Source organism: Miniopterus natalensis, chromosome 1 (genome assembly GCF_054644295.1).
Source record: "Miniopterus natalensis isolate mMinNat1 chromosome 1, mMinNat1.hap1, whole genome shotgun sequence".
Classification (NCBI taxonomy): Eukaryota; Metazoa; Chordata; class Mammalia; order Chiroptera; family Miniopteridae; genus Miniopterus; species Miniopterus natalensis.
The window spans coordinates 22,204,877-22,232,549 of NC_142081.1; the positions used below are offsets into that span (position 1 = coordinate 22,204,877).

The 27,673-nt window shown below is 50.0% G+C and overlaps 1 protein-coding gene across 1 annotated transcript in view; it reads right to left on the reverse strand.

The window, feature by feature from the left end:
• Nucleotides 1-1,074: 1,074 nt before the first annotated feature.
• RGS6 (regulator of G protein signaling 6) overlaps nucleotides 1,075-27,673 on the reverse strand; it is a 101,206-nt gene continuing 74,607 nt past the window's right edge. The window contains exons 13-15 of the mRNA XM_016208144.2: nucleotides 21,171-21,357; nucleotides 5,265-5,354; nucleotides 1,075-1,582 (exon numbers count right to left, since the gene is read on the reverse strand). Coding sequence (XP_016063630.2) covers nucleotides 1,139-1,582; nucleotides 5,265-5,354; nucleotides 21,171-21,357 — 721 coding nt within the window. The 3' untranslated portion in view covers nucleotides 1,075-1,138. The remainder of the gene's footprint in view (nucleotides 1,583-5,264; nucleotides 5,355-21,170; nucleotides 21,358-27,673) is intronic.

The following is a 27,673-nucleotide window of genomic DNA, read 5'->3' on the forward strand; positions in this document are numbered from 1 at the left end:
CCACACATCCAGGCCTCAAAAGAGACAGACAGGAATGGGCTCCTACACTTTCATCAGTCCATTGGGAATGGAGGACCTCCCATAGGCCTTGCCTTTGACAGCCTGTGGCACCTTCTTGTGGGGTGAAGCCACATGGACATGGAAAGCCAGCCATAAGGACAGACTGGGGACCAACACGTTCTGACTTCTCACGAGGAAAGACCAAAGAAGAGAAAAGACGAGCACCCATATTTTAATTGCCATCTACTTGGGCCACTATGATGCCTACATCTAGCAAGTTCAAAATAATGTTTAAATTCAGTTAACATGCATCTAGCTATGGTAGGTAAACAACTAGGTGGCTTTCAAGCCAGATTTTGTAGAGTTTATGTTTATAGGGATGAAATAAAGATACCAATCACACAGTACTCAGGTTTTACAAGGACTTTCTTCTTCAACAGAGTGGGAAAAGGCAAGTTGGCTTCAGTGGGTTTCTACCCTTAGGAAGAGAGATGTGGCCAGTTCCATCTGTGGGACCCCTGCTGCCCAGCTCCCACATTGGTTCCCTCCGGTTTGATGTTAACAGTGCAGGCTGGGGCCCATGACTAATAGCTTGTAAGTGAATGGCAAGTAAGCGAATGAGTGGGACTGAATACTTCCTGTGTACCAGGCCCTATGCTCAAAGCTTGCAGAGAACGGCATGGAAAGGGGAAATGGGTCTGTGCTGCTCTGTAGACCATAAAACTGAATCTCCCACCACAGGGGAGACCTATTCACTCAGCACTCTCACCTGTTACCACGGGGTCTCCTATGTGCCACTGTGCCGATCTCCACCCCATCTAAACTGAGTGTGCATGGGGTAAGGCCACTTTCCTACAGGGACAGTGGACCTGCAGCCCATCCTGACTCCCTCAAGGCCTTGCCCCTGGGAGCACAAGGACGGTGCAGGGCCCTGCTTCCCCCTCCACCCCAGAGCTACCTGCCCTCCTCAGCCTGTCACACTATGCAGATGAGGCTGACACTCATGCAGATGCCACTAACACACGCCAGGCTAGACCACATCGCCAGAACCCATGCAGCACGGCCACCTCCTGCACACGCGAAAGCTGCCTACACAGCAGCATTGGCTTGCAGCCCGTTCCCATGTGACTGCCAGAGTTCACCGAGGGAAATTTGGAATTTTTTTTTTTAGCTGAGCTACGGTTCTGAGCCAATTTATTTCATGAGAGATTTCGATGGCCTTCTCCCCGGGCTGCTGCAGAAGATGCACAAACCGCACAGCCCCCAGGGCTGCGGGCGGGTCCTTCCTCCTCAGAGCCCTGCCGAAGGTCAAAGGCGCAGCTGGAGGCTGGCGGTGCACCTTCTGCAGAGGCAGCCTCTTGGTCTTTTGCAAATCCATCCCTGGAAGTGAAGCTGCAGACACTTGCAAAAAAAAAGGGGTGTGTTGAGGGGGAAAGCACTGGACTCCCTCCCATCCCGAGGGAAAGGACGACATAAAAGAACTGAGAAAACCAAAGGGACGCGAGGGAATGAAACCAGCTGAACTTACCACGCTGCGAGTGAACTTTTCTAAGGAAGTTCTACGACCTTGCTCACTTTCTGGCTTTAGGAAAAACAAACAAACAAACAAAAAAAAGGTAGGGAGAAAAATACAGAAAAAAAAATCTTCAGCTTACACGTGGATTCCAAACAGCACAGCGGCAGCTAATGGACAAAAAAGCAGAAAGGGCGCAGAAACGGGAAAAGAGAAGCAGCCAGCGCTGTATGCGAGGGTCAGAGGGGGAGTCAGGAACCGGGAGCCCACAGGAGGTGGTGCTGCTCCCTGGAGAGTGAGGGGAGGGGTGCGTGCCTCTCCAGGGTTCACTAATCCTCCTCAGGGCTCAGTAGGAGCCACGCTGCTCTGCGGGGGCCCCCGGTCAGCAGTCGGAGCTGCCCTGCTCACTGCTTTCCACTGGCACGGCCCATGTGCAGGAGCCCCTGCTGGTTGTATCCCTGAGCCCACAGGCAGCCATCTGGGGGCCCTAAGTGGGGGTGCAGGACAGATTAGCTCTCAGGGCCCCCAGGGTGTGTAGGGAGTGCTGATGGGACATTAAGAAGTGGCTGAGGGTCTGGGTTACGATTTTCTCTGAGATTTTCTCGCTCAGATGCAGCTAGAAAATTCGCTAACTTCAGTGACTCCCTAGTGGCCCCCTAATGACTCTCATTCTGTGTCCTTAGACTAAGGAGGGTCTGCCAATGTCTTTTGCAAAGGGTCTTGGCCTTCAGAGGAGTGTTGTGGCGAGAAAATGCTCTCTCAGTACCCAGGCAGGTGACCCCTTCCACGGTTTACCCAGGCAGGCTGTAGGAGGCTCAGGAACCTCTCTGGGAAACTCTTAGCTGAGGGCCCCCAACAGGGACAGGAGAGGTAAAGCCCTGAACACTCCCAAGGGCTGGCAGTGCACTACTATCAGAGGAGGAGGGGTGTGGTATGCAGCTGACTCTCTCCCCAAGTTTTCTGCTTGCTCAAGGGGTTTGGGGAGAGAATTACACTCCAAAGATCTGCTAGTTTATCCTAGAGTTCTGTCCCAGGGCCCTGAGGCCGGGAAATCGGGAGAGAATATACACTCACATGGACACGCATACACACACACACACACACACACACACACACACGTGCACTCAGCAAATAACGGAAATTAAGGAGCAGAAGAAGCAGCCAGGTGTCTTTGGGTGTGCAGAATGTGCCGGGAGCAAAGGGGACAGGCCAAGAGCTGCCACCTGTCTGTGTGGACAGGTCAGAGGGATCCCTTGGCAGTGATGCCCCTGTCCCCTCACTGGCTGCCTGAAGACACACAGGACATTGCAGAAGGAAAGCATGACATAAAAGACCCAGCACTACAGAGCCAGGCTGGTCTCTCTCCTGGCACAAGGGACCAAAGGATCACGCCTGGTCCTGACTACCACACCAAGTCTCTGCTCTGGGGATGGCAGAACTCAGCTTCAGTACAGTGGGCGGCCCGGGTGGCATACATTTGGCTCAAGTCAGGTGGGCCCAGGCCCTGCAGTCAGCATTCTGTGCCTATCATTCCTGAGCTCTGGCGACTGAGTTGCTGCTTGTAGAGGGGAGCCATTGGTCTGGCTCAATGGGGTTTCTCTGTCTCACACAGCCCCCTCCAAGTGGGCCTGGAAAAATCAGTTACTGGTACTTAACTGTCCTGGAGGAGCCATCAAAACCCAGCTCACTGGCTCTTGGAAACCTGGCATGTCAAAGTGACTAACCCCATCTTCTGTACTAGCGTAGAAGGTGAGTCAGAGATGAAGGACCAGAAGGCTGTGTCTCCAGACCTTTCTCAGCAGAAAAGTGAGGCCCATTCATATCCCCTCTCTTAGCAGGAGGTGTGACTCTCACATACCTTTTATGACCTGGAAATTTATATCCCATGGCAAGCCCATCCCTGAAATCAGAAGATACTCAAGGCCTACCTGAAAGTGCCAAGTTACAAATCCAGTCCACAACTGGAGACCCTCAGGGGAAATGGGGAGAAAATAGGTTTTGTCACTTTTTATGGAAACAGTTAACCCCTGGCTATGGAAAGGGTGCCCGTATCTGCAAGGATTTTCTGCCACAAGAATGTCCCTTAATTTGGGGGCTGGGAGGATACTTCTAATGAATTTCATTTGTAACATTTCACAGGGAGGCCATGGGTTCCTTTCTCATTCAAGTGACCTCCTCTGAGAAGTTTTCCTCTTGTGGGAGGACCTGCTCAAGCCCCCAAGGAGACTGAATGGCCTCTGGCTGCTTCTGGGTGTACAGATAAGCCCGGACTGCTCAGACTGCTAGAGCCTCAGGATTTCAGAGTCTTGAGACACAAGATATAAGAAACACTTACTCTGACATTCTCGCATGAGATTTGGGCTGGAGATAGCAAAAGTCTCCATAACCTTCCTTGAAAAAATGGGCATCAGAGATATTTGTGGGGTATCAGCCCCCTCTGTCAGAGCCCTGCCACTTCCCTCCTCTTGCAAGGGAACTGGCAAGAGGCCAAGATTCACATTTCCATTATAGTAGTGACACCTGATGAAGGACACCTGATGAAAAGGGGTGCAGGCAACCGAGAAAGCTGGGTTTCTGACCATCTGGATATTCCAGAAGTCCCTTACTGTTCCTCAGACTATCAGGGATGTCCTCAGGGCTCCCTAAGGGCGGAGAGCAGATTCCCTAAATGCTAGTCGAGACTGGAGTTATTTGGTACCAACCAGATACGCAGACAGGATCCTGGCACAGGAGGCCGAAATAAATACACAGAGAGACAGGGACTGCGTGGCTGAGGCAGCCCCAGTGGGTAATCACATGCCTAGGGCCTGGGCTTGGATGGCTGGGAGCAGGGAAGAAAGGATGAAGGTGCTTATGTTTGTTCCTTAAGTGGCAGGGCACAGAAGTCGTGGAACTTGGTGCCAGGAGGGACACACTTAACCACATGCAGGCCTTGGATCAGAGCCGAAAAGTGCGGAGGGCTTGCAGGCAGACTGGAATCACTAACCGTCTCTCGTGCTTCCTCTTTCCTGGACCCCATGCCCCTCTCGGCTCTCCCTTCCCTCCTCCCAGGACCCAGCTGAGCTCATCCGTGCTTTGGTCACCCCTCACCGCCTGTACACTGAGGGTCTCTAGGCCCCCAAATCCAGGTGCCAGGGGCTGCCGGGAACCATGACATCATTCTAAGTGGGGGACAGAGGAGCTAGGATACGGCTACTTCTTGGTGAAAAGGAACCACAAACACTGTGGGTGGGTGAGGGAGAGGAAGGGGGTGTCAAGGAGGAAACAATCCCAGCAGTGACATCAGGTGCCAGATGGCCCCCTGGAAACCTATAAGGTCTTCTCTCCAGTGAGGTGGCTGCCTCAGTCCTTGCCTCACCATCATCTCTGAGCTGGTCATGGAAGGACCCTCTGTGGGACGTGGGCTGGACTTAGTAGTGAGGGGCCTTCCCTGGTTTTCTAAGGGACTCACTGGTGTCACTGCCAGCCTGGTACTTCTGTCCTGAGCCACTGTGGCCTTAGTATTTGGTCACACTCCCTGTTGTGGGCAGAACACGCAGATGGGGTAATGAGCACATGGAGACAGGATGCCACACCATGGACCTCGGGGCTGTGACAATCCTAACTGTCTTCCAGTGGAGTAGGAGCAGATAGGGAAGGGAAAGGAGAAAAGAGAAAGTAAATAAAACCCAAGGGATGATATTCTCATTTCACACCAGCGGCAAGCAGCAGGCAAGGCTAAGAAAGGCAAGCCTGCCCTTTCCAAAGATACCTTCTTCTTGGCCAGCAGCAAGTCCTGGTAAGCGTTTGACCGGAGGAAGCGGGCGTAGCTGTCACTCTTCATCAGCTTGTAGATGTGCTCCTGGGAAGGAAGGAGGCGAAGACACAGAAGGAACTGTCAACTGAGGCTACAGGGAATTACCACCCAACCAGCCCACCAATTTAGGAAGAAACAAGGAGCCGAGGTAAGCTTGTGTGTGCTTAGGAAAACCTGCACCGTGCTTGTTCTATGTTTTTGTCCTACTCAGAAACACCGAACAGAGAATATCTTATCTCCGAATTAAAGACCTTTGAGGATCATGTCCTTGGTGCCATGTTAAGGCACAGTATTGCTCAGTGATTAAACCATGGGCAGAGCAATGAGAAGGGAAAGACTACTGATGCACCCAACCAAGTGGATAAACCTCAGGGAATTACGATGAGTGAAAAAGCCCCAGAAGGCTATGTGCTGTAGATTTCACTGACATAACATTCTTGAAATCACAAATTATAGAAACAGAGAACAGATTAGTGGTTGCCAGAGGTTAGGGATGGGAGAGGGGAAGAGCGGGGAGGGAGGTGTGGTTAAAAAGACAATAGAAGGATTCTTACGGCGATAAATTAGCTCTATATCTTGGCACATCTTACACACGTGATCAAGTTGTACAGAGCTAAACACACACACACTACACACGAGTACCAGTAAAACCAGAAAATCTGATAAACTCAGTGGATGTAGCAATGTTGATATCATGGTTATGACATTGTACTATAGTTCTGCATATGTTACCTTTAGGGGAAACTGGATAAATGATATATCTCTGCATTATTTCATTCAACTGCGTGTGAATTGAGAAGCATCTCAAAATAGAAAGTTTAATTAAAAAAACACACACCTCCACATGCAACTATACAATTGGGTCAGTTGTTTACGTCAAGGCCACCATCTCATCCTGGAAGGGTGTCCTTGGAACCAGATCACAGGGTACGTGGGCAAATATGCCAGGCCCAAGGCTCACATCCAGGAGGGCAGATGCTGTGGCCTGGTGCCTTCTCTTCCCCTGTGCTCGGAGAGGTGTTTACATTCTGGCCTTGGCAACAAATTTCACCCTTGACTTCAAGCTAATCCCTCTAGTCTCCTGGTCCCTTCCTAAAAGCTGTCCTCACTAAGGGCAGAGAAAGCCTGGTTCATTAAGAGGGAGTCTGTCCATTGAAAAAGGGTTATTTATCAGTTGAAATGGAATATAGCTCAGCTGTACAGGAAAGCCTGGCTGTCCCGAGAGGACCTGTGAGGAGGGCAGGGGGGATTGTCAGGCAGAGGCTGGCCTGGTAGGGGAGCGTCTTCCCTGATCACACTCATAGTTCACCCTATGAAGCTGGACCAGAGCCCTAGTGCTTGGGAGAATGCAGAGCTGTTCAGCGAGGAAACGGGGCTCAGCTGAGCCCTGGACTGGTCCTTAAGTGCCTCTTCCTCTCGCACTCTTCCCAGGGGAGGGGTGGGAAATAGGAACATTTCAGAGATACCTGGCCAGACTGCTGGCACATCGCAGGGGAAGCTGAGGCATGACAAGGGCTTTCCAAGACCCTCTCCCTCTCCACTGCAAAAGAAAGTGAATGCAGAAAGCAAGAGTCCCCTTGGCCACAGGTGAATCCCTCTCTACCCACCTTCAGTTGGACTATATGCAGAGCTATCTGGGCACCAGTTTCACTCTTCCTCGTAGTTACAAAAGCAGGTGCAACCCTCCCCATAGGAATGGGCCCAGTGCAAGGAGCCAACGGAATTAAACAGTGGCTTGGATCCGAGCCTGCCTGGATAGTCCAGATGTGTTCTGATTTAATGCATTTAGTGAGAACATGCCTCAATAAGTGTTTTTCTGCACATTTCAGACAAAGATCAGGCTCACTCTAGTTTTAAGTTCCTTGAGGGAACAATATGTTTTCCTCTCATCTATGCATCACATCCAACACAGGTCAAATGTTAGTGGAACTTACATTGTTTCTTGGTTCAGTGAGATGCTTGTTTGAATTTAATGTTTGCAGGCTCCATACTTGTTTTGGTTTATGATGGGATCAATTCCTGCTCTCTGTGTGGAAGGAGAGTGGGGATCACGCTCAGCTCCAGGGAAGTCCATATGTCCAACCCGGTCTTGGAGCCCAGACTGAGGGACATGATGGTCTTTGTTTGCATTTTTTGTCTCTTTAAATTGTCCTAACATTTAAATCTTAAGTACAAATGTTAAAGCAGAGTGAAAATGACTCACTGTCTCCTTATTATTGTCTCAGGCATCACTACTGTGTGGCCAACACAGCCAGGTGGCTCCTGAATCATCTGGAGAGGGCTGTCAGTCATGCCTGGACCCTCTCTAAATCCCTGTCCAAGGCAACACGTCCCTGCGTCTTGTTCTTGCTTCTCAGAGGAATCTAAACTCCCAGGTATGTCTCGCAAAATACCCCGTTACCCCAAGAGGACTAGGGAAGCCTCTCCTAGCCCAGTCCTTCTGGCCTCGGCAACAAATTCCACTCCCATTCCAGCTAATTCCTCCAGCCTCATCATGGGCAGGAAAAGCCTAGTCCATTGAAAGAAAACTTATCAATTAAAAAAGAACAGGATAAAGCAGATGCCTAAACACTTAAGCACACAAACATTCCAGCAATCATTTATTGAGCAGCTAGTAGTAGGTGCCAGGCCCTGTGTCGGGCATTGAGATTACAGCCTGAAAAGACAGAAGAGGTCCCTGCTGTAGTAAAGATACCCTTAGGCACAACAGATGCACAAAGATCATCCACTGCTACTATCAAAGTCAACAGGCCCAAGCGACTATTTAATTTTGTTTGGCTCCTTGCAGGGGCCCATTCCCATTAGTAGGGTTACACCTTGCTTTTGTAAATATGGGGGCATATTTGCGGTAAAGGCTACAAAGAAGTGCAAGTAGAGAGTGCTGTGAATGGGTGTGAACGGGATGACCTACCGGGCCAGGTTGGGAAAGTGTTGTCTATCAACCAGAGGGGTCCTCATCAAGGTAGGAAGATCTTAGCAGACAGAATAGGGAATTGAGGGCGGGGCTGCCTGTGGTCTTGCTGCCGTATAGTTTGGTCAATCAGAGCAGAAAGGACCCTCCAGCGGCAAGGAAGAAGGAGCAGCAGACAATGGTGGTCTACTCTGGGGGTGGGGGAGTCGATGTGGGTCAGAGGAGCAGTTTGGGAACCGCTGTTGTCCTCCCCAGGTCATAAGGCCAAGTTCAAAGCCAGAACCAAGGTGGGGATGGTGTGGGAAGAAAGCAGGGAGTGAGAACATGACCTGTTGAAGGTAGGTTGCACAAGGCGATCTTACTCTGCCAATCCTGTTGCTAGCTCTTGGCCATCACTAGGGCCGTCTCAAATCACCCCATGAGGCAGCAACCACCAAAGCAACAACAGCAGATGCAAGGCTTGGTCTGAGAAAAGCAGAATCAAGAACCTCTGCAGATCTCCTGTGCCCCTTGCAGAGCCGTGACTTCGGGGCCCCTCTGGTCTGGACCTTCCTTTCCCACAGTCTATGGGTCCACGACTCCTCCACCCGCCTCTCCTCCCCCAAGCAAAGCAACGGAGCCTTTGATGTACCCAGTTATGGGACTCTGTTGCTTCCTCCTTGCCAGCTTTGTCTTGGAAACACAAAGACAGTAAACAGGGGGTGGGTGAATGGAGCGCGGAGGTTTTTCTGGGAATGAGAATTAAGATAGGACTCAGGGTCTTTGGCCAGTTCCCAAATGCAATGAGTTTATCACTGCCAGGGACAGCAAGTGTACAAAGCTCTTGGCAGTGACCTCTATTGATTTATGGGGGAGGAGGGTGGGTTCTGGTTTGTTTCCCCTGCTCTGCAGACAACCAGTCTTAAAGGGAAATGTATATCCAGAATCTGCAGAGAGCAAGAGAGCCACTGGTAAAACCAGCTCCCCCCCGCCCCCCATGAAAATTCCTGAGAGGCTAGAGAGAAAGAAGTTTGCTCTTTTCTTCTTTGCTCACCCCCCACATCTTATCTTTCTCTCTCCTTCCTTCCCTTCCTCTCTGTTCTTTTTTCTCTCCCCTCCCTCCCTCCTTCTGCCTCCCCCCTTCTCTCTCTCTTCCTAAAGAAGAGATGATTGAACTGACTATGAACAAGCAGAACTACGAGGGTCCATAGCTGCCTTCCTGACGCAGGGGGAGGTGCCCACTGCAGGGTGAGGATGGTTCTCTGGAGATTGGGAATCTGATGCTCTAGAGCCCTTAGTCATATCATACGGACCGTCGTGGCCACATTTCCCAGAGGGGACTCTCTTCTCCACCCTCCTTTCCCTCCCTGGGCTTGGCCCAGGCCCTGGGACAGGGAGCTTGGCCTGCCTGGGAGGCTAAGGTGGAAGCAGAAGCAACTGGAGTCAGCAGGGTCCACGGCACACGTGGGAGCTGGAGGGGGCGAGCTGTCTCAAAACCACACCTGCCGCAAGCTGATGTTTTGCTGGGACAGCCTCGTTTGGAAATCGCCTTTATTTCTAGACAAAACACAGTGACCCTCCCAAGCGTTGGAAAAGTAGTCAGACAATTGCCCGAGGCCTTGGGCCCTAGGCATGCGGGAGCAGCTGAACTACTTAAGAACACCCTTCTGTCTCCTCTTTGCTGTGGGTCCCTGAAACAGCCGAGATCTCACTTCCCAGCTTAGAAGGTCCTCCAGGGACGGGAAGCCACTCAGCTGGAGTGTCACGCAGCTCGCACAGCTGCCGAGAGCCCTTCCTGTGCGTTTCAAGTGTTCTATTTTTCCGTTTGCAGGTGTATGAGCCTCGTCTCTGCCCTCCGTCCCCGAGCTTCCTGCAGCGACATGCAGACTCTGGAGACTGTTGGGTCCCTTGCAGTCCCTTGGAGAACGATGGGGCTGTGGGGCAGAATGTGCGGCTGCTGTGTGGGGTGGTCCCAGGGGAGCTGGGCTGGCAGCTCAAGGCTTGGATTCAGGTCCTGACTCTGCCTTTTTCCAGCCCTGTCTATCACCTAATCAAGCAAGGAGACACAAGTGAAAGCACTAGTCACGTAAGGTAATAATCATCACCGGCCTTCCTGGTGTGACTGTCCTTGCCAGAGAGGGCCTGGGGATGAGACCAAAGCCGAAGATTCCTGGGAAAGGAGGAAAGGTGAGCAGGGCCCAGCTATGTTATTTTAGTTGCTGTTGTTGTTTGCTCTGAATCGGTGCTTATGTTTAAACCAACACATTTTACAGATGATACAAAAACTCTTCAAAGGTTAAGTGACTTGCTCGAGTACAGAGCTAGAATTTGAACCCAGAGCTGTGTGACCCCAGAGCTCACGCTCTTCCCTTGCGACATGTTGCTTTTCATTGTCCTTGAGTTGGGGGTTCGAGGGGAGTTAGTGTTGCATGGCTGAGACAAAGTCCTCATCGTGTGGTCAGCAGAAAGGGCTTCCTCGCGAGTCCTGATCTGAGCCATCCTAGTAGCAGATGCAGGCACTGCTCACTGTTCCCTTTGGGGAACCATTCACTACCACCTGTCAGTGACAGTAAGGGACAGGTCACCCAGGGTGACCTGAACAGGCTCTGGTCTCTCACATTGCAGGTTGTGTGCAACTTGTCTTTCATGCCAGAAGGAAGGCCCCAACCTGGCAAAGCTCTGAGGGCTCACTGGGGCCCTTGGGAAGTCATAAGCAGCAAGTCTGTATCAAAGAAAGTTACCCAGAAGATCTCATCTTTCAAGAGACTCTTGAATGTCTTAATCCAAAGGTCTTTAGACCTGAGGCATGCTTAGCTGAAGCCTAAGGAAAATGAACATCTTTTTCAACAGGAGTCCTGCGGGAGAACAGAGGGTGGGACTGCACAGAGGTGAAGACTGGATGTGGACCTCGAGTCAGTGCCTGCTTAGTAAATGCAGAAGAAGCAACAGAAAAGACACCACGTCCGCTGAATCAAAGATAGCAGCTTCTTCTCCTCATGGATGCAGCTTTGGATGACCAGCCTAGGATCATGTGGATCTAAAATGAGAAGCCCCCACTTGGATTTCTCTGTCCTTCTAAGGAGGACATGGGGGCCCATTTCCACGTATTGCAGCATTCGAGTCAGAAAAGAGTGTAAGAGTAAATTATCATTTGCTTCTGCCCTGCAAAGCATCCCTATAAACATGCTCAATTTAACAGGCCAAAGGGCACAGCATATTGATGCTGTTGAAACCCTATCCTTAGGTAAGAGTAGCTTCAAGGACAGCTTTGCATATTGCCTTGTACTGACCCAAACACCAGGGGCGTTCACTTAGGTGTTTCCGTTTCCTCTTCAAGGCCATGGGGCTTGGTGTAAGAAATCTATGCCCTGAAGCCTCAACAAAGACATTTTGGAATTTAGCTCTCTGATGCCTTCTCTTCAGGAACTCCTAGCCTGTGTGGTAATAAACAGAACCTGACCACAAACAACTGATTTGTTCTTTTCAAAATGCATCCCACCCTCTGTGGTTCATCTTCCCAAAATAAAACCTCCCCCAGCATGAAATGAGTAACTCCTGGAGCAAGCAGAGCCAGGGCATTCTTTATTAAAATATGTCTGGCGTGGGAAGTCTACCAGGAAATGCCCTCCAATCGAGGATTAATATCAGGAAACTTGGTGCAGTCTTGTGATCCTGGCACACAATGCCACCACCTCCACCACCAGGGCAAAGATGCAGAGCTTTCGCCAGGCCAGAAGACTTTGACTTCTGAGTCATTGAGCGTGAACATAAACATATGCTCCAGTGGGCTCTGGTGTTTAAACAATGCAAATGTTAGAAGCCTTGCGTTCCTTAATCAACTTGCCTTTAAATGTCTAAGTTTAGGTAATAATAAAAACTTCTGACTAAAGGCTTCTTGTCTGCTTGAGGTGGGTGTAGACTTGAGGGTGTATTTCTCAGCTCTTGTGTTATCCTGACCTCATTTTGGCCTTGAGGTTGCTCTTTGGTCATTCCATGCACAGCTGATGGCCAGGTAGAGTTTTGGTAACTTAGATTGAGGTCTGCTTAAGGGAAGAGACCCTCCTTTGTATCTGTATATATTCCCAGAGCCTAGAACATCCATACCTTATATGGGTATTCCAAATTTTGCTGACTTGGCATATTGTAGAAATTTAATTTAACCAGTATTTATTAATCACCTACTGTATATGCTCCCTAAGGTTGGTTGGCAAGATTTTTCAGAGTGAAAAGCCAAGGGGCAAATTGCCCCCCACTCCTTTTTTTAATGATAAGTACAGCTGAGAGTGCTATAACTCTGGGCTGAGTTGTCAAGGACATTTTTTAAAAACCCAACCATGTGCAGAGCATTACTTTAGTGTTGTAGGGACGTATAAATGGAAAAGAAGACAAGACCAAATGTCTACTCCCATCAAAGAACTTTTATATCCAGAGGTGCTGGAGGCTCAGACGCTGCAGATGCGAGGAGGGGTGGGGCATCTCAGCAGATACTATAGGTCAGGAAAATAGTGGGGCTTGGACAGCTAGGGAGCCTACATGAGAACCTGTAGGGAACAAAGCCAGTGGGCTGGGCTGGTCCACCCCATTCAACTGTCAATCCATTCGATAAACAGATTTCCAATCCAATCCAATCCAACCCAATCTTAGTGAAGTGTTTTCTTAGGCCTGGTTTGTTTTGTTTGTAGAGAATGATGCGCTCTTAGACAAGCTCTGCCTAATGGTGCCTTCTATTTCCTTTGCAGTTTCCCTCAGTATAGAACTTCCTAGCTCACAGGTCAAGGTCTCCCACCTTCAATGAGAGGATGGACGTTCATGAAATAGATGGATGGGGAGAGAGACGACTTGAATGGATGCAGGGACACAGTCCTTGGAACATCCTCTGATACTCTGAGACTTTTAAAATTGAAGTGAGGCAGCCCCTGCACCAGCCAGCCGACTCTCATTCCCTCCTGCAGCCTTGGAGGCTCTGGGAAGAGGTGAATGCCCTAAGAGGAAGCCTTGGGTTCTCAGTGCTTCCTGTTGTTTCAGCCTGTCCTCCAAACCTGCCAGCAAAGCTTTAGATCACATGTCCCGAGATTCAGATGTCTCTTGGCTCTAGCTCACTCTGCCCGCCACCATCTGACTCACCCTCTTCTAGCTCGAAGCCTTCAAAGCTTTCCTACTCTCTTCAGGGTGAAAAGCTCAGATTCCTTAGGATGACCCTCTGGGCCCCACGAATGTGGCTCCCATAGACTTCTTCTGCATTTCCCCCAAGAGCTCCTTTCAAGAGCAGGCATCTTCTTGGGACAACTCTTTTCTGATTCAGCTTGGAATTATGAGACCTTAGGGACAGAGCCATTAACTTTTGTGAGTACACATATGCAGCACTTTTTATTTATTATAGAATTTTCAGGGCTATTAGCTCATCTGATTTCTCAAAAATCCTTAGAAGGTTGAAGAGAAGACACTATCCTCATTTTACAGATGAAGAAACTAAAGCACAAGGTGAAGGTCCTTGCCTGAGACCACTTAGCAAGTGGGTGGCAATGCAGGTCCTCTGATGCCCACAGTTGAGAATAGAGATTTCAATCCCTGGCATAAAGAACCGAGTCCTTTAAAAAAAAATCATGGCCCATTTTTCCTTTTTTCTCCTCTCACAAGGCTAAATCTGTGATATTGGAACAACACAGCAAACAGCTGAGGGCTATGGTCACAGCCCACAGACCTTTATGGAAGATTTGGTCTTGGCCCAAATTTTCAAAAAAGCCAAATGGATCAGCAAAACACAAGTGCAAATGCTCGGCCTGTGCTGACAGGGTAGCTTGTGAAATATTTCCACAGGAAGCAAACACAGGCAATTAACTTTGCTATAACAATGCATGTGGTCAAATGAAAACCGAACCCTCAGAGAGAGCCTGCACCCCACCCCCATTCCCCATTTCAAATGATCCATAAGCCCTAGCCGGTTTGCTCAGTGGTTACAGTGTTGGCCCGTGGGCTGAAGGGTCCTGAGTTCAATTCCAGCCAAGGGCACCTACCTCAGTTGCAGGCTCGATTCCTGGCCCCAGCCAGGGTGCATGCGGGAGGCAACCAATCAATGTGTCCCCCCCACCCCCCTTCCACTCTTTCTGAAAAGCAATGGAAAAAATATCCTTGGGTGAAGATTAAAAAAAAAAAGGGTGCATAAATCTGGCTAGGCCTTCATCTGGCTACTGACCCCTAATAATAGGGCACATGCTCATACTTCCATCGGCATTCTGACCACTGTGGGGGGGATCTGAGAACCATTGTGACCGGCTGAGGAAGCCACCCAGAACTCCCGATCCCAGGTTTTAGGTGCCACCACTCCCATTTTGCAGATGGGCAAACTGAGAAGAGCAAGCTGGAAGGACTTAAATGTACAGTTCTAGACGAAGTGTGTGGCAGAATCAGAATCGGAGCCTGCCCCTTGGCTCTGGGCCCTTCTCTGGGGATCAGAGGTGCCCCAGCTCTCAGCATAACAGCCGAGCCCTCTGCACTAACCATCTAGGGGCCGTGCGATGTGAACAGCAGACCCTGGGCCTGCAGGTTGGGAGATTGGGGTGCAAGTACCGGCTGGCCAGGGATTGCTAAGGATCTAACCTCCCTTCCTCGCCTGGGAACTTCAGAATCACAGCCGTGCAGCTGGTGCAGGTGGCAGTGCTGGCCAGGAAGGGCGAGGCCGTGACAGCGTCATGTACTGGCTGACTTCTCCCTGGTCCACTCTGCAAGTCTCAACCCGGCGCAGAAACCTCTGCAGATTGGGGGGCTGCTGTTGCCACACCAGGACGGAGTCTCCTCTAATCTGTTCTCCCACATAAAGCGAAGATGAACCACTCCCACCCCTTTATCTCTAGCTTTCTGGATTTCTTGAGCATCTCGATGATTTTCATGCACAGGGATCTTAAACCATGGCTTGCTGCTCAAGTCCAGCCCACTGGCTCTTTCCTTATATCCTGTGAGCTAAGAATGATTTTTACATGTTTAAATGGCTGAGCAAACCAAAAGAAGAAGAATATTTTATGAAAAATTATATGAAATTGGACTCTGTCCATAAATAAAGTTATTTTGGAACACAGCCGTGCCCGCTCATTTATATTATTTACACTGTTATGTTGTTACAGTAGAGCTATGGCAGAATCGAGTAGTAGTGACATAGACCATGTCACCCACGAAGGCTAAAATTTATACTGCCTGGCCCTTTATAGAAAAAGTTTAGTTTTTAACCAACCCTAGGTTTAGTGTAAAAGGTGGGCTACAGAATCACCCTGTTTGCATAATCACCCTATACACTTAAATTAAGGAAGAAAATACACTAAAATAGAGGTTATGTCTGGGTGCTAAGGCTACATGCAATTTGAATTTCTTCACCAAATATGTTAAACATAAAAGTATAAAAACATTAACATTAGGAAAATAAGATAGTGACTATTTATCCTATCCTACTGTGGGTCAGACACTTTTAATTGTTGACCTACTTCATTTCACCTAATCCCCTCTCTGCCCCTCTGCATAAGCATCTCTGTCCTACCGGTGAGGAAAGGAAGACTCAGAGAGTTGAAGTAACCTGCCCAAGGTCACACCGCTAGTCAGGAGCACTTGGTACATTTATGGTGGAAACACAAACAAAAGGGAACGGGCTGAAAACAGAAATTGGCTTAGGAGGAGTGTTTTGTTTGGATTCATAGGAGACGAATCTTAACAGATAACGAGGAACTTAGGGATGCTTAGGGCACCCTCATGTCCAGTCTACCTCAAGAACGAGATACAGTGTATTTGGAAGTACCTGGGAAATGGCAGTGCACTCTACCAACGAAGGCTGTGTATTCAGAAACCTGTCAAGGCACAGCCTGCCAGCTTCCCAAGGCTGCCCATCAAACCCTTCTTGAGTTAGAAACGGCACAGATGTCAAGAAGAGAGGACTGACGGAGTACACCACGGTGTTCCACGCAGTGGAGGCTATGCAGCAACGAGAGCACCAGGCGAGAATCGCACTGCTGCTGCTGGCGTTGGCCTTACGATCTCCAGGCTCTGCGGCAACGCAGGACAAAGCTAATGAGCAACGGTGTGAAGTGCCAGGGCTATCGGCCACGCACCCTTGAGAACCAGGATTCTCAGCGTAGAGAAAGGAGGCACAGATGTAAGAGGTTAAGTAAAATCCCCTGTAGTTTTCAGTTTGAATAGAAAGTATCAGTATGAACACAGGAGGTATTTTTATCACAAACGACAGCCACACATTTCCTAGCTCTGTCCACTGAAGAGGCCTAGAAGTGATGACCAACTCGGGAACAATAGCATCCCCACGTGCCCAGAGTATGGCTTCTAAAGACCATTTCTCTCAGAGAAACCAAGAATCCCTGGAGGAATGGCTGATTCCAGGTCTGGGGCAGGGCCTGGAACGTCTTTGCTTCCTTGTTATCTGAACAACATCAGGCTAGTACTAGGGTCACGTGAGAAGGTGACAACTGGCCAGAGACAGCACAATTCAACCATCAATAACAATAATAAACAAAATGGATTAAAACACATCAACTGTGTTTAAATCTACAAGTTTATAGAGATACTAAAAACAGAACAAAAAAATCCTACTTGGCCAACATTGGACAATGATAATAAAACACTCATTATTTTGAAAGCTGGCAAATAAAGGGGAGGGTCAAACATTTATCCTATCTTTCCCATATTACTAGGTAATCAAGTAATAGGGGTATTCGATTATTTGCATTCCAGCTAATCAAAGAAGAAAGGGTGATAAGATTAGACCACCACCGTTTTATGACCCCTGATTCACTAGTGGACATAAGCAATAAACACCAGTGGCTGCTAATACTACAAAAAGAGAGACAACTAGACATTATGATCTTCTCACAAAAGAGCACAGTGCAATCTAAGAAGTAGTGTTGCCCACAAAAATCAAACGTAAATATGATTAAATATCCAAATCAAACTGCCAATTTATAGGAAATACAGATGGTAGAAGAACATATTAAATAGCACCACAAGGCTGCACTCAGAAAATTCCAGACTGTGGGAATCTCTACAGGACAAAGACTCCAATTTCTTCACCAAATAAATCGCAAGGCAGCAGGGAGAGGAGCAGGGAGATGCAGAAGAAACCTGTAGACTAAGAGGCACATACAAGGCAGGTCAGTCTACCGGAATGTGTGGCTCTTATCTGGATTCTGATTATAAATAGGGGTTTAAAAAAAGGCATTTACGGAACTATTAGAAATTCAAATACTTGCCTGACATTTGATGATATTTAGAGATTATTGCTATTTGTTAAGGTGTGATGATGATACTGTGGTAGTGAAACCAAAGGGTCAGTTTCTTTTAGGGACACGTACCTAAGCATTTACAGATAAAATTATCTAATGTCTTGGTTTATACATATGTGAAAATACACACACACACACACACACACACACATATATGTACTTAAATTTGCTTGAAAAGTAAGGGGGAACACAGATAGAACGAGGTCAGTCTTGTATTGACTGCTGAGGCTGGAAGAAGGTCCATAAAGATTTGTTGCTCTGCTCTTTCCACTTTCCAACATTTACAAGTTTCATCATAAAACATTCAAATAATTCGTTCCTAATGTCATGCTCAGAGAGATAACACCAGGCTTAGTGCATCATATTCTGACCAGTATCCCTTTCCTGGCGCAGGAGTAATGAAGAGTTGAGCTTTGTGCTTTAGGCCATTCATCTAAGGAGCGTCTCCATCACCCATGGAGCTTCTCCATCTCCCTCCTCACCAGGATAGGTCGCTATGTGTTCAGGAGCATATACACATACATATACTAAAGCCCATCAGAAAAAAAAGATTTCTCATGACAAATATTTTGCTTTGAAGCTGCCAAGGGTCTGAAAGACTCGTCATTTCATACAAAGACACTAAACTCCATAGAGGAAAATCTTCCTGGTACAGCATTCAGTGGAGTTCATGACCAGGGTGAAAGAAAAGATAGTTATCGTGTTGAGGTTGGCGGGTGTTTCCATCCTGAAGTTCTAAGCAAATGACACGGCAAATCTAGGTAATAAGGGACACTGGTTGTGTTTTCATGCCATTATTTGCATTGGTGCTTCTGAGTGTCTTAAATTAGATATACAGTAGCCTCCCCCTCATCCACGGGGGGATGCGTTCCAAGACCCCTAGTGGATGCCCGAAACCATGGATAGTAACAAACCCTAGTCAACGTCTTCAGTTCTGTTGGAAATACAGCAGCAGCTCCCTCATCCACAGGCACAGCCTCTCCAGTAATTTTTATATTTCTTGGTCAAAACCTAGTCCTGAATTTGTGTAGCCATCTCTTACCTGCAGCAAGAGGCTTGGTGTCACTCGTTTCAGGGGATCGCTTGATGAAGTCCTCATATAGACTCATGCTTTCTGGTGCGACTCATGGCCTCAATCGGAACACGTTTCTGTTCCTGTCTTCCACTCACAGATTTGATGTCTTTTCCACCTTAACTAAGCACTTACCATGCACTATGGCTGTAACTTTTGCAGCTTGAGCTGCGACAGGAAAATGAGCATAAATTTCTTTTTCCTGCTCCACAATTTCACGGATTGAAGATTCATTCTTACTGTGGATCTTAGCAACCTCAGCAGTCGAGGTTTTTCTTTCCTTATTAAGTGGAGAGCTTTTACCTTTCTCCTTCAAGGAAGCACCTGGTGGCTTCCCTGTGGCATATCTGAATTGCCGACATCACCACTCTTGCGCTTTGGGGCCATTATTAAGTAAAATAAGGGCGACTTGAACACAGGTACGACAGTCGATCTGATAACTGAGGACACCTACTAAGTGACTAATGAACGGGGAGAGTCTATGGCAGCGTGGATATGCTGAACAAAGGGACGAGGCACCTCCTGGATGGGACAGAGCTGGGTGGCGCAAGATTTCATCACGCTACTCAGAACGGCGCCCAATTTAAAACTTATGAATTGTTTATTTGTGGAATTTTCCATTTAATATTTCTGGACCGTGGTTGACTGCAGGTAACAGACCATGGAAAGGGAAGCTGTGGATATGGGGGTGCTGCTGTCTGTGGTTACGATCTGGGGACACCTCTCTATTCCAGGCCCTGTGCAACGCAGTAAGATGCCACAAAGAATGACCAAAAGCCTCGGCCCTCAAGGAGATTACAGGCTAGTGGGGGAAATGACAAGGAAACGGACAGTGTCACCAATGGATGAGGTGCCTCAAAGGGGAGAGCTCTAGGGTGCAAGGAAGCCCAGGAGGGGGACCCTGAGCCCTGCAAGGCACGGTCAGGGCGCAGATGCTGGTGAGGCGAAAGAAACGGAAGCCATCCAAAACTGCAGGCAAGGGCTGGGGGGTGCCATCGCTAATCAAAAGCATCGAGTCCGTTTCTCAGTTCCTGGCCCCTCACTTTTGTTTCCCGCTGTCATCCTACGCCCAGCGACAGGCCGTAAGGTTCGGCTCACATCTCCTCGAGCCTCTTCGTTTCACTCACCTGCAGGGGCCCGTAGAGACTTTGAGTGGTTTGCCTCCCACAGACATTGCAGCGGTCTCCCCTTATCTGCAGTTTTACTTGCTGCAGTTGTGTTACCCGTGGTCTGAAAAGATTAAATGGGAAATTCCAGAAATAAACAATTTCTGGGTGTTGAACTGTCGCTGCTCTGAGCAGCGTGATGAAATCTCGCTCTGGCCGGCTCCATCCCACGGGGACGTGAATCCTCACTGTGCAGCGTCCCCTCGCCGTGGACACTCCCCACCCTGTAGTCCTCTGGGCTATCAGATCGACTGTCCCAGGGTCACAGCGCTTGTGTTCAAGTCACCCTCGTTTTACTTAAGAATGGCCCCCAAGCGAAAGAGTAGTGATGCTCGCAGTTTGGACACACCAAAGAGATGCTGCAAAGCGCCTCTTTTAAGTGAAAAGGTGAAACTTCTCACCTTAAAAAGAAGGGAAAAAGGTTGTTATGCTGAGGTTGCTAAGATCTACGGGAAGAATGAATCTTCCATCGTGAAATGTGTAAAAGGAGAAAGAAATTCACGCTTGTTTCGCTGTCGCACCTCCGGCTGTGGAGGGCACAGCCGCGGAGCGTGATGAGTGCTGAGTTAGGATGGAAGAGGCGTCGCGTGGTGGGGGGAGGCCTGGACAGAAAGCCTGTTCCAGTTGATGGCAACGTGCTGAGCCTGTGCAAAGACTTCAGCAAGGAATCCTCGGGCCAAACGAGTGACACCAAGCCATTTACTGCAAGTGAAGGACGGTGACACAGATTCAGTAATAGGTTGAACCAAAAAATGTAAAAATTACTGGAGAGAGAGAGGGGGAGAGGGAGAGGGAGAGAGAGGGAGTGTGAGCACATTCACATAACTTTAGTATATGATTTTAATTGTCCTATTTTATTATTAATTATTGTTGTCATCTCTTACTGTGTCTAATTTATAAATTGAACTTTAGCATAGGTATGCATGTATAGGAAAAAACACAGTATATATAGGATTTGTTACTATCGGCTGTTTCAGGCATCCAGGGGGAATTTGGAACATGTCCCCTGTGGATAAGGGGGGACTACTGTAGTTGGAGATCACTATGGACGCAGTGTAGGGGGGTGGTTATGAGTGTGGGTTTCATGGTTAGATGTGGGCTTGACCCACGGCCCTGTCAGCTCATATACCCACTTTGATGATGTTGTGTTATGGATTCTACTACTGAATTACTATAGGACTTCAGATTTTGTAAAACACTTTGAGATTTTCCTGGAAAAGATAATGCATGTAACTGTAAATTTCTATTTCTATGCAATAATGTAACTAATCTAGGAAAACTATCCCCCTGGAATTTCATTGTTCCCACCTCTTTGGGATGGTTTCCATTGATGACCTTATAAATAATAAAACCTGGAATTCTCACCTACACACAAGGCCTTGAACTCAGGTTAAAGGGCGGGGTGGGTAGAGTGGACAAATGAACACCTTTTGAAAGAACCATTCGAGTAGTTAAGCAAACCTGGGCATCTTCATATGTGTATCTTCCTCCATCTTTGACGTTTTGACTGGTTATTTCATAGCTATGAGAATCCAGGTTGATTGCACTTGGGGCCCCTGGAGACAGAAACTCTTGCCAGATTTCTTCCACCCTCTTGGCCACATCCTGTAGGGGTTGTTTCTTGAGGTCTTGGACGGCCAACCAGAACCTGAAGTGGAAGTATAAAGACAGTCAGTTCCAGGGGACTTAGCCTGTGGATTCTGCTGAACATGGCCCCAGAACTGACATCCATGAGACCCATTCTGCTGCACTCTTCCCACGGCCACTACCCAGGTAACAAAGGCCGTAGGGACTGCTGATAAGACAAATGGTGCTCCGCTATTGTGAAGAACTGAACAGAAGTACACATTAGATGGTCACTGTGCTCCTGGTTACCAGGAAGATATTCCTCTCCTTCCACATCACGGTGTCTCAGCCACAGCACTAGTGCCATTTCAGCAGGACAATTCTTTACTGTGGGGCCTGCTCTGGGCATTGTGGGTTTAGCAGCAACCTTGGCCTCTACCCACCAGATGTCAGTGGCAACCCCTCCCCAAATTGTGAGAACCCAAAATGTTTCCAGACATTACCAGCTGTCCCCTTGGAGGTGATAGCACCAGTGGCTGAGAACCGTTGCTCTACACAGATGCCATGACACAGACAAAAGTGAGCTCCTTTGTCACATCTGGTTAGGATCAGTTAGAGGCATCCAAACGAAGGAAAGACAGAGAAACAGGAAGAACCTTGGAATCATAAAGAATATCTGAGCTGGAAGGACCCAGGTATTCACGTTACAGATGAGCTGGTTCCCAGCATGGTGTTTGCATATGGCAGGCATTCAATAAATGGCTGTGGGTTGAGGATAAGCTCATCTGGAGCAAAGCTGAAGGGGCAGACATGGGGAACCTCTGCTGGAAGATTCTCCAGGCGCAGTGGGGAGAAAGCCTCCTGTTCACATCCATCCATATCTGCCTGTCATAAGCCGCTCCGTGTCAGCTTGGCAGTGGCCACTGGGAGAGCTGGGTGTGAGGTCTTTTCTGCTGAGAGCAGCAGCAACCAGAGCCAAAGTTGGGCAATAACTTCCCAGGCCCTGAGATGGCTTCCAAAACAGCCCTGGGGAGGACTTTCAGCAGGGCTCAGGTGTGGATGGCACACTTGTGCCCTGTGACCAAGCCAGGCCAGGTTCCCCATCAACTTGACAGGACAGGCCCCTGGCCCTGTGACCCGCCCAACCACGGGCATCACACATCAAGTCAACGAAAGGGTGGGGACAAGAGAACCTGAAACACAACACGGTGGAAAATGAATTCAATCTGTCATCGAATTTCACCCAAAGTAAGATGTACTTGTTGTTTTTTAAAAGGTTAAGCATGTTTTGCTGTTGCTGTTCAGAGACAGGTCTTTGGAGCCACGTGTGTGGCCCAAAGGCACCACTCAGTGGCCAACTGCAGTACTGCAACTCCATTTCCGCGAGGAGAGGAGACAGGTGCGTGTGCGTGTGCGTGTGCGTGTGCGTGTGCACAGTGGCCTCCACCTCTTCCCCGATTTGCCGTTTGGGATTCTAATAATCTCCTTGAAGAAAACCTCATGGTCCCTTTGGTGATTCTGAAGAGCATGAGTGAAAGTCAGGGAACGAGACTGAAGGCTTCACTCAATGGAAAGGTGAGGAAGCACAGTTCTGTCTCCGTCTTGGAACTGTCTCCTTCCGGGTGTCTCTGTCCTCACCTGTAAAATGGGTACAAAGTGGGTGGAGGGATATGTGGTGCATGTTTGAAGAACTTCCCATCCAGGTGAAGTGTGAAATGCATTCAGGTCCTGCGGGTGGAAGCCATGGAAGGGTCAGTGTGGTGGTCACGGGTTCAATCCTGGGCCAGCATGATCCCTCAGGTTTCATCTCTTTCTGCTCCAGTGGCCTGGGCAGAAGCTGCCCCGGGCACTTGCCACTGCCATCTGCTGTCCCCTGCCCTTCAACACCAGCCCTCTTTCTGTCACGGGTCTTTGGGGCTCCCGTCCTCTGACTGCCCGGCAAGAGAAAGGCAATGGCTCTCTACCCAGCGTCCAGAGGGGTGCAGGCGGGGTTGAGAGGAGCCGTAAGCATGATGGGCAGGTGGGCCTTTGAGACTCCTCTGGGGCGCAGGCTTCCTCCTTCCCCTGGCCCACTCCCTAGATTCCTTAGGTCTCCCTGCCCACCCTCTGGGCCTCCCTAAATGAAGGAAGTGGCTCAAGGTGTAAAGGTGAAAATGGTCACCTGGTGACGACAGTGGTGTCCTTCTCCACCTGGGGGACAGTGTTTGAGGAGCAGGTAAAGTTCAGGGAACCAGCTCTAAGCAAGAAGCTGGTGTTGGCTTTTTGGGAGGGGGAATGGGGAACTCACCGAAGACCAAGTGAGCCCTCTGCAGCCTCGTGCTGGGCAGATGGGGGAAGGGGCCTCCCAGGGAGCCGCCTTTGGGCTGAGTTCCTGGGCTGGAAGCCACCTCCCTGCACCACCAGCATCCTTTGAAGCCTACTGGACCTCCCATCTCTCACACAAATGGATGATACCCAGGTGATTCCTGCTCCCCAGTCAGTCTCCCTGCCATCATCTTCCATACCCTTTTCTAGTCTGCTCTGAGGGGAGCCACTGAGACCCTCTGGGAAGGCCCTGAGGGCCCAGCAGCTTCTGAGCTCTGCACTTGCCCGAGGTTCCCAAGGCCTCAGGGTCCCTTTTGCAGAGTGATTTAGGCGCCGTAATAATGCACATCACCCATCACCCAGCTGGTGCAGAGAAGGTCTGGGGCTGATGTAAACGGAAATCTCAGACTCAAATACAATAAACTTTTACATTAAAAATGAAAGGTTCCCTTTGTCAGGTGAAAATAAGAATTAAAATAAAAGTACAAGAAGAAACAATGAGCATGCTCCTGGAGGAGGAGGGGCCAGAGGGAGAGGAGGGAGAGAAGTGGGGGAGGGGAGTGAGAAAGGGGGGGAGAGGTGGAGGGGAGGTGAGGAGGGAGAGGAGGAAGAGAAGTGGGGAGAGGAGGAGTGGGGGGAGGACATTCCCTAGACAGTAGTTTCTCTCCCTGCACGCATGGACACCCTCTTGGCCTTCTGTCTGCCTTGGAGATGACCTGCCTATCCCTCCCAGGTGACAGTGAAAATGCCATCACAACAGCATCCTGACATCCATATGTGTTTGCCATCACCGGCTTTGAAGAAGCTTTGTGTCAATTTGAAATTCAGAGCAGGCTCTGGTGTGCATTTGCCATCTGCGAGCCCACGGGCCGAGCTGGAGCTCTGAGCCCGGCTGCCCAGCACAGCTCCCCGAAAGAGCCCCAGCAGCTCCCCGCCGCACATTTGCTGCGCTGGGAGGCCCACTGAGGCTTGCGCAGCTTCTGTTCTTATCAAAAGCCTGCAGGTACCGCTCCTCCTCGAGGACACCAACAGGGCGGAGGCGGCCAGCAGCGACATCAAATCCACCCACCCTGCACTAAGCCCCTGTGGCGGGCAGCAGAAGGGCTGCCATGACTGGCGGGCACAGGGACTCGCTGGTATCAGGGAGGCCACCTGTCCTGTCTGGCCCGAGTCCTCAGAGCGCAGGCAAGCAGCCCATGTGCCAGCACGTGACCCGTGTCCAGGGCTTAGGAATGCAGGCTGTGCACTGGGCTCCGGGGGAGGCGGCCTGGGCTCAGACGTGGCCTGGCTGAGCGGCAGGGCCTGGACTTGCTGGCCTGCTGGGGTGGCTCCCTCAGGACCGGGATGTGGGTGGGAAATGGGCTTTTCTCCTCACAGCTGGAACAAGAAAAACCATTCTCCATCCTGCCCTGCCAGGGGGGTCTGGGCAGCCCCCAGTTCCCAGCTTACACGGCTTTTCATAAACTAGGATTGTCATGGGTTAGAAAAATACAGCTTTTGGTTCGTTTGCCGAGAAAAGCAAACTCTACGCAAAGGTAGGGTTTCTGTGCCCTCTGCTGGTCAGTGGAGACTCAGGAAGAGGGATCCAACTTAACTCAGGCTCTGGTCTGGCTGAAACCTCTGGTGCCCACATGGGCGAGGCCACCGGCACACATCACAGAGGCTGAGCTGTGCTCACCGGGCAGTGGCTGAAATGCCACAGATTGTCAAGGCATGGCACGAGCCACCTCTGTCTCAATTAATCATGTGTTTAGTTAGGGTTGAATCCCACCGGGCCTGGTGAACCTTTCGAGGTCTTTCCAGGACTCGGGGCCGCCGTCGGAGCAGGGGGGGGCTCTCGACGCAAACCCCGCAACTCCCCTGTGCTCTGTTTAATTGCTTCTCCCCTCAGCTGACACCGCGTGGAACCAGGATAATCAATCTGCAGGTTAGGAGAACAACCCTGCTCTCTCCGGAGGCGGCACAGCTCATAAAAAATGTACGGGGGACGCTCTTTGCTGCGGGTTTTGATTTTTAACCCGTGCCCTGCCGTGCGGCAGAAGGTGTGGAGCCAGGGAGGAAGGACAAAGATTGGCGCAGGGGCGATGGAGGGAGGACAGGGGCGGCAGGGGGCTCCTGTCATCATTCCGAGGAAATGCGCAGAGCAGAAGGGCCGCCTCAGATAACTCGCTGGAGGTCCCGGCTTCAGAACCAGGAGGCCCCCACCTTGTGGAGGAGAGGCCACCTGCCTTCCGAAGGCCCCACGCAAATAGCTGTGTCCAGGGGCCCACCCAGTCCAAATGGAGCCTGGGCTCAGCTCCGGGTGCCACAGAGGGTGTGCTGTCACATGTGCTGTCACCAGCAAAATGTGCTAGCCACCGCTGCTGGCCCTCACCTCACAGGCTCACCCCCCCAACTTACACTGGGTTATCATAGACATCTTTCCTTTAAGGATCCAGGTGATCCTTTGCTGTGTAACAAAAAATACTGACATCTTTTTGGAGTTCCTCTGCTCTGCATTCCAAAGCTCTGGTATAAATTCAGCCATTTGGCTACTTAACCGGCACTCAGAGGGCTGTGCAAAGATGCTATGATCTTAGTGGCCCTTCACTGGAGAGGTGCAAGGGAGCACAGGAAGCCGGGCGTGCAGGGGCCCTTTGCAGTGTGTCTAGTTGCGTTCTGGTCCGTCTCTCTTTCTCTTTTCCTCGCATGCTCCAATGCCAGCTGCTGCCTGGATCTTGACCAATCCTGGGGAGAAGGGACGACCCTGGCATGGCCAACACAGCAGATGGGCAGGATCCCCGGGCTGTGCCACCCCGCACAGCTCCAGGGGCTGCCACAGCAGAGGTGCACCGAACCAGGGGTAAACCAATTCAGCTCTGAGGCCTTGGACTGGGGTCAAGGCAGATGCTAAGCCAACATCTGCAGTTGAAGGAATGAATTCCAAGGGAAGGGGGAGAAACTACCTGGTAAGAGTGACAGATGAGTCCTGAAGTTGTGTGGTTAAAAACAGCTTCACTCCCATATATCCAATTATGCCGAATATCATAAGCGTGGGATTCAGACCTCTGGAGAGGATTCTAGAAGCTCCTGCGCTATGCTGTTTACCTCCGGCTACTCCATATTTTCTTTACCCTCTCTCCCGACATGGATCGGAGGGGCCCTCTTTAAGTCTGGACTTATGCATTCGCGTGTGGATCAGTCACCGGCACGCTCACGCATGCTCGCACACACTCTTTCACCCCAGCCTGCGTGCAGCCCTCCTGGCACTGGGGGAAGCTGCTGGCAGGGGCGCAGAGGTAATGGCAGGCAGAGGCGCTGAACATCTGCCAGGGACACACTCCTCCGTGCAGTCCGGGCCTTAAAGGCAATGCATCGTGAAACTGGTCTGACCCGCTTAGGTGGGGTGGCTGCACTCGGAGGGGACAAAGCAGTGCTGAGCCGGCAGATGCTCCTGCTCCTGGGCTCTGGCAATGCCCAGGACCCTGTGGCCACTCTTCAAAGTCTCTGTAATGTTGCAGGTGGCAGAGGGTCATAAGGCCACTTGTGGGCCGAGAAATAGTCAGGTGAAGGAGGCCTCTGGACCACTCCATCTTGAGGACCCATGGGGGCCAGCATGAGAGGAGAGATGGAAAGGACCCACATCCAGGCACAGCCTTTGAGGCTGCTCTGAACACCAGCCTCCTGAAGTTGAAAGTCAAGCCTTCCACTGCAAATACCTGATTAGGAAGCAAAGCTGAGATGCGTTCAGCATAATGCTGAACTCTCAAGGAAAGAACGCGGTGTCATAACCTGAAATCAGATACTCAGCCTTATCTGGTTTACCATAGGCACGTGGCTGCCTTGAAAGGCATCAAGACATACAGGTAATTGGCATCTACAAGTCCTGCCAGGACTTTACGGCTCACAGGGCCATCAGCTCAGAATACTCTCTCCCTTCTTCATCTATCAGCATCCTGTGCATTCTACTCTGGCTTACATTCATCCCTCCCTTTTTCAATTTTTAAAAATATATCTTTATTGATTTCAGAGAGAAAGGGAGAGGGAGAGATAGAAACATCAATGATGAGAGAATCATTGATCGGCTGCAGCCCGCAACCCGGGCACGTGCCCTG